The following is a 15,985-nucleotide window of genomic DNA, read 5'->3' as shown; positions in this document are numbered from 1 at the left end:
ACCAAACTACACCTCTGATGCTTAAGCATAGCCCGAGTGACCTGAATGTGTAATTAGAGAGGTTGGTTCAGGAACAGGAACATTACCCCTAGGTGAATAAGGCAGGGTCCCACACCACTCAAGTTCTTAGTATTTTTTTTTTTCAAATAAAGGCTGACAGTGACTGATGGAATCTGTAACTGCAAAGGACACTGACAGTTGTTGTTGTGTCTTTCGGCTTTTCCCGGTTAAAGAGCCATACAATGTTTTCTTTGCACTGTGAGCACTAAGCTGGCACTATGAACGAGGAATTTTGGTGCTCTGTGCCGACATGCACACCAGTTTTTTAATCCATTTTCTTCACTTTACCTTAGCCACAACAAACCTTAAAACACGCAATGCAGATGCTATTCTGGGACTTTTTTTATTTTTTTACACTTTTAAGTAGTAGGTATTTTTATCCATCACCTAAATGGTTTGATTAGCTGGATTTTATGTGCACATATTATGTTTTATGTTTATATACTGTAAAATGCTTCATTCACAGGCACACAGGTAACAACTACCTGTTTGTATAAAGACTGCTTGTTCACTGTTAGTCACTGACAGTTGTCTTTACTTGTCTTCAAATGCACCTGCTGCAAAAAAACACCTGGGTCAGACATGCACAGGGCTGTGAATTACATCTCCTGTTTGGGCCCTTTCCTTCTAGACAGACCTCTGCAAAGTGCTGCAAAATTAATCTCATCTGCAGACTTGCAAAATGGCTGCACCAGCGTCTGTAGCACCTTTCACACTCAATACACTGCAAGATTGTGGTCTTGGTTTCTTAGTGGGAAAAGCTGGCATTCTACTGCTTAACAGTAACTCTGAGAGGCACTACTAATTAACGCTTCCTTTTCTTTTCTTAGAGCTAAGATCCAGGCTCAGGACAGACCTATCTCCCTGTGGATATCAAGCCTGAAACAACTAGAACCAGCCAAACATTTATTTAGCCCTCTGCTGTGGGACTTCATGGAGGCAGCATGGCCGTCTTCTATTAGCCTTGTCATTCCAAGGGGTAAGAGCTGTTTCCTTTTCCAAATGCCTTTCTTTCTATTCTGATGCACCCAAGATAGCAAAAACAGCTGATATATTATGGAGATGGCATTTTACTTGGAAAGTAGGCAGACATTTTTCTCGAGTATGCATTCAGATATTAATCAGTTACTTGTTAAATATTGAACTCTGCAGTTGTATTAAACAGAGGGTACAATGCAGGTTAATGTTTACCAACTTTTTCCACATGCATGAATTCTAAAAAGGCTTCATATCTGTGTTAGGTGTGCAGAAGGAAACTGCTAAACAGTTAAGTCTATGTGTAGCAGCCTACTGGGGAGATATATATGGACCTGCATTAATTTTACTAAAATTGTACTAAAGGAAAGTCATGACTGTTGCAATTTCTTTATGTGTATTTTACCTGTAATTATAGTGTGTGCAGTGCAAAATGCTACACATACCCAAAGTCTCAAACCTTAAAGACAGTTATAATGTGGGGCTTGGATTACAAGGAAGGTTGCAACAGTGCAATAGTATGCACATCAGAATACACCACAGAGAAACTTCACTGGTGCGTGATACTAAACGTTATAGACAAAGTACAGAGTTTCGTACAACAGGCATGCCTCATCACAGGGAACTTTGCTATACTGTTACTTATGTACCTCCCTCTGAAATTTCTAAGGCTGAACACAGCATCCCAGAGAAGGAAGCTGAGGGCAGCATGTAGGAAATGGCAGTGTTATCTGCAACATGGAATGTGATTAAAAAATTTACAAGCCTAAATATCTGAGTAGCATATAACTGTTAAATGGCCATTACCTGGGGGACGCATTGACCCTGCATTCTTTATTACAGGGTGCTTTATCCCCAGTACCTCTTGAATAATTCTTACTTCTAAATCATTTTTATTTGGGCATTTGTTCTCAGAAATGTGTACTCACAACTACACACAGTGAGAAATGGTACATATGTTTCCTGTCCTTGTGTTAGTAGGGTATAAAGGGAAGTAGTAGGGTTATAAATGGAAGACACTTTTCCTCTGGGTTCTCCTTCTCCTTGAATATGAGTTATGAATGTTAAAGTAGTCAGGGAAGTGCTAGAGATGAAAATTCCCAAAATACGGGTTTCGCAGGCAAAGGCAGTTTCAGAAGGCCTGTAAAAATGTTGGAGTTTAGAGACTGTAATAGTAGAACTGTTTGATGAAAATTGTATTTGGTGCAAATATATGGGACCAGATAAACTGATCAAATCTGTCAAATGGTGACATCTGTTTTGTCAACACACTTTGGTAGACAAAACGGATGGTCGACAGGTGTGCAGTATTGTCAATCAGCGGGGAAGGGGAATATGCCCATTCTTGGGGATTTTACTATCTTAGAATTGATATATTTAATTAGCAAGGGAAGCTGTTTTTCATTGTTTTTGTATGTATGTATGCTGTGAGGGTATTTTTCACGTCTGTGTATTGTAGTGTTGACATTTGTGCTTTGACCTTTTCTTGTGAGTGTTATTGATATCGATGTTTGTGTGTTCTAATGTAAGCAGTCCCATGTATATTATGTATTATACAATGACCCCCCCCCCCAATTAATATTCCAAAACGTGCTTGCTGATTGGTCAGTGTGCACGTTGTAAATCAGAGTTATAAAAGTCGCCGGGACTTTTTCCATTAGTATAAGTCTTTTTTATAGCAATGGAGAACACAAGATCTCCGTTGCTTTTTACACACTGTCTCGCTATGTTAAACGAGTTTAACATAGCAAGACAGCTTTAAAAAAAGTAATGGAGATCTTCCTACCTCCGTTGCTTTTTTTTAAAGGTGTCTCGCTATGTTAAATGGGTTTAACATAGCAAGACAGCTTTAAAAAAAACAACAGAGATGCTCCATTGCTTTTTTTAAAGCTGTCTCACTATGTTAAACTCCTTTAACATTGCGAGATGCTTTGTAAAAAGCAACACAGATCTTGCTTTCTCCGTTTCTTTTTTTAAAGCTGTCTCACTATGTTAAATGGGTTTAACATAGCGAGACAGTTTGTAAAAAGCAACAGAGATCTTGCTTTCTCCGTTGCTTCTGCCCACAGCTCTGATGTACTGCATAAGCATACACATACGCAGTACATCAAAACTGCCGCAAAATACCAGACAGCTGCGGAAGGGCAGCAAGGTGGCATTATACAATGCCATTATTTAAGAAAAGCAATTATTTTTTTTCTTAAATAATGTCATTGTATAATAGCAATAACCCACTTCTGGGTGTGGATAATGCTGGATTTACCCACGGTTGTCTTTGTTTGGCCACTCGGGTTTTGCCCTCATGACCAAACCATACCAACCATGGGTAAATCCAGCATTACCCACACCCAGGCATGGGTTATTGCTATAATATTATATATATATATATATATATATATATATATATATATATATATATATATATATATATATGTGTGTGTAGAGAGAGAGTCCCATATATATTTATGTAATACTATATATATATATATATATATATATATATATAATATATATATATATATATACGTAGAGAGTCCCATATATATTATGTAATATATATATATATATATATAGAGAGAGAGAGAGAGAGAGAGAGACTCCTAGAAATATTATGTAATATTATATATATATATATATATATATATATATATATATATATATATATATATATATATATCTATATGTAGAGAGAGAGTCCCATACATAGCAAAACAAACCAGGAAAGTGTGCAACCCAAAACTCTAATCAAAACGACAAAGGCACACTAACACCTGGTTCCTGAATAAAAATGCCACACCATAAAGTCCGAAGGTTACACTCTTTAAATATAACTAACGCTTATATTGTACACTGCGTTTTCATCCTGTCACATCCAAGACTTCATCAGATATACCATTAAGTGAGCAGTCTTCGTAATATATCCTTCCCCCTCCATTACATCACCCAATCAGTGTTTTATTCCAATTAACTAATTAAAAATGTTAAAAACATGGACCAAAATCTCCGAAGAAATCTTATATTCTAAAATTAAAAATAACGTCAATATGTTTTTACATAACCATTCAATATTAAGACAATAATAAAATGAAATGCCATTATTTGCTTGTAAAAATAATGTCAATACTTTATAAATTGTAACAGATGGTACAACACAACACAAACAAAAGTAGAGGACAAGTGTACACAACTTTACCTTAAATTTCCATCTAGTAACTATACTATTATAAGTTGGCTGCTCTAAGCTTTAAGACTGGTGCTAAAGAAATGTAATCATTTAGCCCTGGCTTGTTAGTGTCTTCTAGTCTTAACTGCCAAAATAATTCACAAAATTCTATTGTGGTCTCCCAAGGTACCCACGTGGGTCCATGTCTATTTTCTCTATAACATAAAACCCATACTTGGCTGAAGTGCAGGTAGTGGAATGTCTGTAAAGGGCATTATTTTCTTCCATTTTTTTAATATCATTAAGATGTTCATAAATCCTTCTTTTAAACTTTCTGGTAGTTTTTCCTATGTAAAATGCCCCACAGATGCTGCATACAGCAATATATACCACTCCAATGGTATCACAGTTTACAAACCCATTAGTTGTGAGTGTTACCCCTCTTTCATCCAAAACTAATGTTTCTCCCTGCAAAACATGTGGGCACTGAGAGCACCTCCCACATTTGTATGTTCCTGTTTTTCTCTTATTATGTCCCTTCCTTCTTGTTTCTAGTAACTCTTAAATGTTCCTCCCCTTCCTATAGGTGAAGTTTTGGGGATCTAAACATTTTTTTCTGGGTCTGAGTACTTGCTAAACCTATTCCAGTTGTTTGAAACTCTATTTCTGATAGGCCCCGTATCGGCACTGTAGTTTAACACGTAATTACTATTCCAATTGATGGAATCGTTTGATTCTTTCCCTTCTTCCCTCGTCACTGGTGGTAATTCACCCAAAATGGGGGTGAATTTCTTCCTTCTTTCCTCCTTAATTTCTACCCTAATCTCATCAATACGTGGTAGGGGATATCCTCTTTCCAGAAACATTTCTTTCAATTTTTGACTTTCTGTTTCAAAGTCATCATCTTCCAAAGTCATCCTACAACTCCTGATAAATTGTCCCCTCACTATACCCCTCTCGTGCCAAAATGGATGTGCACTTGAGTAAAAGAGGTATGAGTTGGAGAAGGTGTTCTTTCTGAAGTCATTAGATTTGAATTGCTTAACTTCAATTATCTTTTCCAGGGCCACATCTAGATATTCAAGTCTCTCTTTAGAAATAGTATGGGTGAACTTTAAAAATTTGGTGGTAGTATTTATATATTCAATAAACTTCTTCAATTCATCTTCTGGTCCGGACCAGAAAATAACTATGTCATCCAGGTACCTATGGTAGTAATGCCAGTATTTGATAAAACATGAATGTAAAATGTATTTCTCCTCCCAATTAGAAAGTACAAAATTGGCATACATGGGAGCACAGCTTACTCCCATGGCTACTCCACTAGTCTGTTTAAAAATTTCCCCCTCAAAGAATAAGAAATTGTTTGTTAACACTAGCTCCATAAGCTCTGTTATTAACCCTATTGAATCATTGTCAAGCTCCCCTTTGTACCTCAATGCTTCTTCAAACCATTCTAATCCAACCCTCTGGGGTAAAACGTTAAACAGGTCTTGGATATCTAAGGTAACAAATATTAACTCATTACTATACAAATTGTTGTTAATACTCCTTAAAAAGTCCCAAGAGTCTTTGAGAATTTCCACTCGCCCTGTCCAAACATTTTTAAGCTTATTGTCCAAAAACTTGGCTATTGGATATGTTTTGGATCCCGTAACAGCCACAATGGGACTAAATGGTGGATCCTCTAAATTTTTATAGACTTTTGGGATCCCAAATATAGATGGTACTTTGGGCTTGTCTATGGATAAGAAGTCGTATGTGTCAAGACTGATATCTCCTTCTTCCTTTAGTTCATTCAATATGAAGTCTATTTTTCTATATGCCACATTGATTTAGTTTCTATAGACTCTTGAATACCTATTAGTATTATTTAGCATTTCCAGCATTTTTGCTGAATATAAAATGCTGTCTATTATAACCACCCCCCACCCTTATCGAGCTTCCTTACCCGAATATATTGATCGTCTCTTAGTGAAGTGAGAAGCAGGTTTTCGTCTTTAGGGAGATTAAGTTGTTTCCTTCTCCTCCTAAGTCTTTCCCTCAGCTCTTCCTCTGCCTGTCTTTCAAAAGTCATTACTTGTGGATGAAAGGCTGCATTATAACCACTTTTCTTTTTATTTTTCTTCTGAAAACTAATCTGGTTATTCCTTTCCTTATACTGTTCCATAATCAACTCCAAATTCTTTTTACGTACAAATAACTTCAAATCAATCAGGGTTCTAGAAATATCTTCTGCATAACTAGGGACAAATTTAAGGCCCTTACAAAAAAGATCAAAATGTGTGCTGGTGACCTCCAACCCACTATAGTTGTAAATACTGAAATGATGGTACTTATACCTACGACCTTCTATAACAATATTTTCCTTATCTTCTTTGGTGGTACTTCTAAAAAAGCTTGTCCCATTTAAATCTGGACTCAAAAATGCTTCATGTTTGGCTACCCACCCCCTTGTCTTTGGTAATAGTTGACCGGTCCCTGTTCTCTAATTCTCTCAGACCTCCTGGGTTCGGGAAATTCTTGGGGGTCATCCAAGTCATAACTTCTCTCGCTGTTGTCATTATGGTGGTTAAAACTTTCTCCATTATCTCTTCTTCCTCTGAAGTTACTTTCACAACATAGGGAACCAAATTATGTGACCCTCCCTATTGTTTGTAGAATCCCTTCGTTCTAGGTTTGGGATAACTAATTTTGTCTTTATATTCATTTATACCATGTTTCAGTTTCTTACATTTTCTTTCATATAAAAACCTACATTTGTCCTCTCTTTTAACTTTCATGTTAATGTATTTCATTGTTTCATCTTCAGTGGTAAATAAGTCATTTACGATAAGTAGGTTGATTCTCTCGATGTCAGATAAGAGTTTTTCCATTACCATTCTATGTTCCTTAATGATGCTCCTAAGTATATTCAATCCACAATTGTTAAAAATTTCCAACAGTTCTAAATGGAATTCACTACCCTCTACTACATTATTGGGGTATTTGTATATATGTAACCCCTTTGGCACTATCCCTCTCTTAACACATTCTTGTAGGCAGTTATTGTCTATGCACAGAATTTTATATTTCACAATCTTGTCATACATCATATTCACATTTCTATTATAACTGTTAACATTAAAAACATCAATAGACTAATTTTGTGAGTTAAAATTCGAAAAGTCTCTATTATTGTTAAGCCAGGAAATAACATCATTATCCCTACCCCAGTCCAAATCCAAAGAACCATGGCCTCCTGCTCTGTTGATGTTCGATTGATTAGTCCCATGCTGTTCTGTCCTGACGCCTTCATTTGAATCAATCCTTATTTCTGCCTGTCTCAGTTTAACAGCCTTTGAATTCCTGTTAATAAAATTCAAATTCCCACAATGGCGTTCTCTTCTTTCCTCACGAGCAGAAGCAGGATTACCCATCTCCGTCGGTTCATTTTCTTGTGACGTCACATTAGATGTCTTTCCGTTACGTTCACCAAGTGACCACGCCTCCTGGTTACTTGGTAACGAGAGGTTTCCACTAAATACAACAATAAATAAAATATAATAATAATATAATAATAAATAAAAACAAAAGATTCCATCAATTGGAATAGTAATTATGTGTTAAACTACAGTGCCGATACGGGGCCTATCAGAAATAGAGTTTCAAACAACTGGAATAGGTTTAGCAAGTACTCAGACCCAGAAAAAAATGTTTAGATCCCCAAAACTTCACCTATAGGAAGGGGAGGAACATTAAAGAGTTACTAGAAACAAGAAGGAAGGGACATAATAAGAGAAAAACAGGAACATACAAATGTGGGAGGTGCTCTCAGTGCCCACATGTTTTGCAGGAAGAAACATTCGTTTTGGACGAAAGAGGAGTAACACTCAAAACTAATGGGTTTGTAAACTGTGATACCATTGGAGTGGTATATATTGCTGTATACAGCATCTGTGGAGCATTTTACATAGGGAAAACTACCAGAAAGTTTAAAAGAAGGATTTATAAACATCTTAATGATATTAAAAAAATGGAAGAAAATAATGCCCTTTACAGACATTCCACTACCTGCACTTCAGCCAAGTATGGGTTTTATGTTACAGAGAAAATAGACATGGACCCACGGGGGTACCTTGGGAGACCACAATAGAATTTTGTGAATTATTTTGGCAGTTAAGACTAGAAGACACTAACAAGCCATTGTTAAATGATTACATTTCTTTAGCACCAGTCTTAAAGCTTAGAGCAGCCAACTTATAATAGTATAGTTACTAGATGGAAATTTAAGGTAAAGTTGTGTACACTTGTCCTCTACTTTTGTTTGTGTTGTGTTGTACCATCTGTTACAATGTATAAAGTATTGACATTATTTTTACAAGCAAATAATGGCATTTCATTTTATTATTGTCTTAATATTGAATGGTTATTTAAAAACATATTGACGTTATTTTTAATTTTAGAATATAAGATATCTTAGGAGATTTTGGTCCATATTTTTAACATTTTTAATTAGTTAATTGGAATAAAACACTGATTGGGTGATGTAAGGGAGGGGGAAGGATATATTACGAAGACTGCTCACTTAATGGTATATCTGATGAAGTCTTGGATGTGACAGGGCGAAAACGCAGTGTACAATATAAGCGTTAGTTATATTAAAGAGAGTAACCTTCGGACTTTATGGTGTGGCATTTTTCTTCAGGAACCAGGTGTCAGTGTGTCTTTGTTGTTTTGATTAGAGTCCCATATATATTATGTAATATTACATACATATATATATATATATATATATATATACATATATATATATATATATATATATATACATATATATATATATATATATATATATATATATATATATATACATATATATATATATATATATATATATATATATGTATATGGGTTCCATACACTAGATCGAATTTTCACTAATTCGAAATAGTGCATGGAATGCTCACTGAATCGAAAGTGCACTTATGCGAAGTTCAGTATAACGAACGGGTGTTGTACTGCACTTCCATGCAGTACTCACAGACCTTAGGGCTAGGGCACGGGTCATAGTAAGCGGGTAGCAGGGCTATCCCCTTACTATGACCCGTGCCCTAACACTAAGGTCCGTGATGACTGCAGCACAGTGAAGGGCATAGCAATGTCCTCCACTATGGTGCGATAGCCATGAACCTTAGGGTTAGGGCATGGGTTAGGGTAAGGGGATAGCTTTACTAACTATCCCCTTACCCTAACCCATGCCCTAACCCAAAGGTTCATGACTATCGCACCACAGTGGAGGACATAGCTTGTTTTTTATGTCCTCCACTGTGCTGCGGTGTTTTCGGTGAAGTGCACTTACGCAAAAGTTCACTTTCGTTAAAGTGAACTTTCGCAGAAGTGAGGCTTCCTATTACAAGTTTAAAGTAGTGAACTTTCGTTCTTGTAGTAGGAATCCATATATATATATATATATATATATATATATATATATATATATATATACATGTGTGTGTGTAGAGAGAGTCCCATAAATATTATGTAATATTTATATATATATATATATATATATTTATATAGAGAGAGAGTCCCATATATATTATGTAATATTATATGTAGAGAGAGAGAAAGTATGCTAGAACTCAGAATGTATTTTTACAAGTAGAATTTTATGTATTATGTTTTGTTTCTTGTAGCAGGAAATGTATTTCGCGGGCAAGATCCCAAGCGCAGAATATTAGGCCGAGCAGTTTATGTTCACGGTCATTTGTAGTCATGCTAAATTGATGCTGCTGTTTTCTAGGTCACTGGCTGGACTGTTTTGGTCTGAAGGACTCTGCCAAGTATATTGGGACTCCCCAAAGCATTGCTGTACGCATTCCTGACTGCTCTGTGACCACATTTCTTATTGATCTGGTGAGCCATTTAAGTCTATCTTTCTGAATGTGCCTAGGAATTATTTTCTGTTCAGATACCAAATCTGACAGGTTAGGTGTTAAGGATTCATAAATTTGTTCAGCAGTTTTGTATTTGATTATGAAAATACTATAGAATTTTTTTACAATTAGCAGTTTATTTTGCTACTTAAACAAATTGTTTGCCTTTGACTGACCTTATTCTTCATTTGGCACTACACTCTGCTTCATTTTACTATTTCAGAGTATCATTCTGAATAATCCACAAAAAAGGATCTTTTATGTTCATTGTCAAACAGTGGCATGCTAGTCTCACTGAGTATAATTCTCACATTTCACCGATTCATATATGTGCATCACACTGCACACTGATCAGCAGCACTAGTGACACTGTGACTGTAACGTCACCATAAATTCCGCAGCACTAGTGACATTGTGACTAACGTCACCATCAATTCCACAGCACTAGACACTGTGACTGTAACGTCACCATCAATTCCACAGCACTAGTGACACTGTGACTGTAACGTCACCATCAACTCCGCAGCATTAGTGACACTGTGACTGCAACATCACCATCAATTCCGCAGCACTAGTGACACTGTGACTGTAATGTCACCATCAATTCAACAGCACTAGTGACACTGTGACTGTAACATCACCATCAATTCTGCAGCACTTGTGCCACTGTGACTGTAACATCACTATCAATTCCACAGCACTTGTGGCACTGTGACTGTAATGTCACCATCAATTCCACAGCACTTGTGGCACTGTGACTGTAACATTACCATCAATACAGCAAAATGAACATCAGACGTCTGTTGTGTTGGTCTCTGCAATGCCAAGAGTGGTATATCACAGTGGAATACTAATGGACCCAGCTATACTATCCCCAAAATAAGCCACATGGTCTATAGACTACTGGGGACAGCTGTATGCCATAAGTCTTCTGCATAAATTATGGCCCTGTGGCCACAGCAAGAGAGTGGTCAGCAGGTCACCTTAGCCCACTGCTTTAGAGAAAATGGTGGTATCACAATGCACATTATGGATGACTGTGGTAAACCTGCAAGTACTTTGTTAGCACCTGGCTCTCTCAATTTTAGCACAACATTGTGGCATGCACTGCATATCATACAACTGTGTCAGGAGCATATATGTGTTCCCATGGTATCCAAGTGGCATGCACACTTCATGCTGTGCTACATAATTGGCATACTATGAGTCCACCACATTCATATCCTAGGCAATCACCATAGGGGTTGTGAGAGGAGCAGCTCTAGATGGGGGGGGGGGCATGGAGACAGCTGTTACCATATGTTGGACTGGGTGGAATGTAATACTTGTGCACACTGTTCTGTGGAGTCTAACTGTTTGTAATCATTAATGTGGCCAGCTGGAATATAAACACCAATGGGAACTATGTTAATGTAGTCATTATGAAGGCAGCCAGTATAAACCTGTGATGTCAGTAGCTAGTGTTGGTCACCTAGAGTGGACTGCACTTTTCCCTAATCACCTGCTCTTCATGAACCCACACCTACTGACAGTAGATGTAAAATATGTAAGGAGGACTATTTCTATAGTGGATAATATTGCAGAGTAGCATACTGCCTGTGGGATTTTTGGGTCTGGCAGTGTGGTATTACAGAGCAGGAGGACTAGTTCAAAACAGAACCATTTTCTCCAAAAAATAAAGAATGCCTTCTCTTAGCTTCATTTGGAAGCAAGTAAAAGGTTGATTTTATTGCAGGAGAGCTTTATACAAGGCATACTTCATCTCTGTGACTTTTAATTATTTATTTTATTTATGTATTTTACATTTGTTTACCAAGAAAGTACAACTGTACATATGTCCTTTTTCAGTGGAGGCCCGGTGTGGAGAAAAGCTCCACATGGTAAACAATGATAACAGAGTAACATTGCAAATATAGTGCAACAGAAAATTTGTAGTTCCGTTCAGAGTAACAGAAATTAAGCAATAACAACAGCAAAGTATTTAGAGGCATCTAGTTTGGCAGATGTAGTGATTATAATGAGTATTCACAAAGAGCTATATGCAGTCAACGTAATGCTTATCACAAGATAATTTAAGATCCTAGAAATGCTAAGTCTTTAATGTATGTGTTATCTATTTGTTTTTGCTGACATGGATAGTCCAACTGGGCAAAGCCCATTTTTAGTGGAGGCCTGAGGAGAAAAGGTCCATCACAGGTACATACATGCTTGAAATTATGTTACACCATCACAGGTATTTACACATTTGGCATTACATTACATATTGTAAGTACAAACATCATTACATTTGTACAGTTAATACCAAATATCACGATAATTTTAGATCCTAGCAAATACTAATGCTTTCATTTATATATTATTGTGATTCTGTGTATCTGCTTTGTGTGTGTGTGTATATATATATATATATATATATATATATATATATATATATATATATATATATATATATATATATATATATATATATAGATATATAGATATATAAAATGTACAGATAATTACATAAGCAGAGTTGATGTGCTGTTAGACATTGTTTTCTGATATTGTGTCGTCTTGTTTCATGCAGGTTGGTCCTATTGCAGTGATGTCAGCAAATCCAACAGGAGAGGCTGACACCACCCATCATAACCAAGTGTATGCCAAGCTGGGGGACGTGGTAAGGCACCTTTCTTATAGGGAGACTGGGTGGAATGTTCTTTCCGCTGTTCTGTCATTAAATTTGGATGGTGTACTTAAGTATTATTTTTTTTATTTCAGAAGCCTAATTGTAAACACAACGTGCAAATTAAAATAAACAGTATTTTAATATATGCAATTAGATTTTCTGCACTCCAAATTATTCCAGTTTACTAATGAACAGATCAGTAGTAAACATTTTAGAAAAAAATATTTCTCAGAAGTGTACAGCAAGGAATCCTAAAGCATTCTGGAGGCAGGATTGTTTAGCTGTAGTGTGAGTCAACACAGTCATTGTTTACCTCTGTGTATTAAACATGTACCACAGAATTATTGGTTTGTAACTTGTAGCTTTTATAAAGCAGTGCTGGTTTATTCTGGGATGGCTCACCCAGACTCTGCTACAGTTTTCTGTGAGGGAAAGGTTAGTTTTCTTTTTATTTGTTGTATTTTGTGTTACTTTATTGCCTTTTTCTATTTTGTATACTGTGATTTGTTTTCTTCATACAGTGTTTTACTTGTATTCTGCTTTTAACTGTGGCTCTTCTGAGTCAGACAGAAATTTTTCTCACCCTCCTACCCGATTGCTTTTGTGTTCTTAAACACCATTGTTTTTCTAGTTGCCTGTCCCTTATGTTAATTTGACCATATATCTCATTTCCTCTCTGCTTTTACTGGCTGGCGTGAGCACAAAATTATCATTTTATGAAATCACTCCCCTTCAACTATTAAATTTATTGGCCATCCTACTGTATTCCATAGTACCAGAATACAAAAGTGCCCACCCCCTTTCAATCAATCTAGCTGTTTTAAAAATAGTGACTCTCCACTAAAACTTTGAAGACAGGTAAAACTTAAGTTACCTACTTTCACATCTAACTCCTCTAGTTCACACTGCAATGTTTAGAATGAACCATTTTTTTAATCTTACCTTTAAGCATCTATTGCAAGACCACCAGTTACTGGAGGGCCCACATTCTGCCTGTCAGTAGTCAGCTTTAATTTAGTGCTTCTGGTTTCTCCTGGTGAGAGAAGGAGTGGAGTTACATTATTTCCCGGAGACTGATGATCACCAGAACGCCTAATAACTGCTTTATAGGTGACAGCTTGGAATCTGTGCTTATATTCTGGTCCTGGGGACAGTAGGAGCAGAGTGCATTGATTCCTGACTCTTTCTGGTTGGAGAGTGAGTGTCTGTGCTTAACGTACCTCATTGGTCTGGATGCTATTTGAGGCATCTACTAGAAAAAAGCTACAAACCTGCAGAGCCTTGCATCATCTGGGAGAAGACTGTGGATCAAGAAATAGGCCGTGACCTGCTTCTCTTCTTGGGATTGGTGCTAACATTTTGCTTCTGGTGAGAGAAGAAGCAAAGGAGCATTGTATCCCAACAGGGTGAAGCTGTGCTGAGACCAGCATTAGTACTAGCCAGGCAGTAGCCATTCATGTGACTCCCCTCTTTTCATCATTCTTGACAAGTTAATTCTTTATTTTTCAGTAAGTACTGCTTGATTTCTTTCTAACTTCAGAATATCTGCCTAAATACTTCATCCTTAAATTTTCAGGGTCTGCGTATTAGTTCCCCATCAAGTGCTTGGCAGTGGTCTGCATGGACTCAGACACCTTAAGTGACATTTTTCCTATAAAAGGACTATATAAGGAAACAGCTCCAGTACTTAGTAATAATGACCATCCCTCGTGGCATGTCTAAAGCTCACCATCCCTCCTGGCATGTCTAAAGGTCAGTTCCCTGTGCTTTCTCCTATTAACCTGGTGTACTTGGCCATTCTGAGGCAGTGTAGCAACTGCCTCATGTACACAGACAACCCTCTCCTCTTACATCCCAACACTCAGACTTGTGAGAGATGCACTTATATTTCCAGATTGGAAGCTATCCACTCTCAAGCCAAGACCGGAATAGCTGGTTAAGAGGAGAAGGGCAACACCTGCACCACACCACATGCAACACATAGCCCTCCAGAACACCCACCATCACAAATCTCACATAAAAAAAACACAAACCACACACCCATCTTCACGGAGGTTCTCAATAGAAATCTACCCAAACAGCAGAGAGGTCCAAGGCAGGAATGCACTCAACCACCACAGCACAGCACAAACCACAAGACACATAGCTCACCTACACAATGTGCCCCTCAAACTAACCCCCAAGGCAAAACAGTTTGCCCAATACACTAATCATAGGTGACTCAATAGTGAGGCACACTGATGTCCCACTCACTAGGTTGAATAAGGAGAAGGTAACAGTCAGCTGTCTATCAGGTGCCAGAATCCGACACATAACACATGCACTCAGGTTACTCCAAACAAGTATGACTCTGTCGCTGTCGATGTGGGTGTGAATGACCTGAGGCACACCTCCCTGGACTACATGAAAAGAGACATGGAGGACCTCTCGGATTATGTGGCCCAGGCAGGTATGACCCTAGCCCTGAGCAGCATCATACCGTTGCCCAGAGTGATACCACAGTACAAGCAGAAAATGATTGACTTCAACAATTGGCTAAGTTTCTGGTGTCATTCTAAGGGGATCCTCTGTCTGTCTGCTTGGGATGACATGACTGACAGGCCTCAATGCTCTGCCAGAGATGGTCTGCATCTGTCACCCCTGGGTTTCTGGATACTGGCTAAGGCTCTTGCCACCCCTATATTGCCTTTTTTAGGTGATGTTCCAAAGACCAAATTACCACCTAACAGCTATAAATAAATGCAGTCTGAGGGTCATGCTGTTCAATGCTAGAAGTCTAAATCTAAAGATGCATTTGCTCGAAGCACTCCTCAAAATGAAGAACAACATTTGTGCTATAATGGAGACCTGATTTAAAGCAGCAGAAAGCACCCCTGTGCTACCAGGCTATAAATCATTCCACACCTTTCAGTCCCAGAACATAGACTGAAGCTCCAAAGGTGGTGGTGTCTCCATATACCTAAAGAATATGCACACCTCCAGACTAGTAGCCCAGCATAACGCATCTGAGATACTTCAGGTACAACTAACATTGGGTATGACGGTGATACAGGTTGTAGCCTGCTATAGGTTCCTAATTATGTCCCAGAACTCTCACTCCATGTTCCTAAGCACCCTGGAAACTATTAGGGTCCAACCCAACACTCTCATTCTTTGTGACTTCATCTACCCCTCCATTAAATGGAAAAACTACTCATGCACCAA

The 15,985-nt window shown here is 37.6% G+C and overlaps 1 protein-coding gene across 1 annotated transcript in view; it reads left to right on the top strand.

Annotated features, from left to right (window-relative positions):
- LOC122790069 overlaps positions 1-15,985 on the top strand; it is a 68,743-nt gene that overhangs the window by 32,451 nt on the left and 20,307 nt on the right. The window contains exons 5-7 of the mRNA XM_044057632.1: positions 891-1,039; positions 9,981-10,093; positions 12,683-12,772. Coding sequence (XP_043913567.1) covers positions 891-1,039; positions 9,981-10,093; positions 12,683-12,772 — 352 coding nt within the window. The remainder of the gene's footprint in view (positions 1-890; positions 1,040-9,980; positions 10,094-12,682; positions 12,773-15,985) is intronic.

The sequence above is a fragment of the Protopterus annectens genome, chromosome 15.part0, assembly GCF_019279795.1.
Source record: "Protopterus annectens isolate FY-2018-M chromosome 15.part0, PAN1.0, whole genome shotgun sequence".
Taxonomy (NCBI): Eukaryota; Metazoa; Chordata; order Ceratodontiformes; family Protopteridae; genus Protopterus; species Protopterus annectens.
Note: the sequence above shows the minus strand (reverse complement) of the source record. Positions and strands in the feature narration are given on the sequence as shown.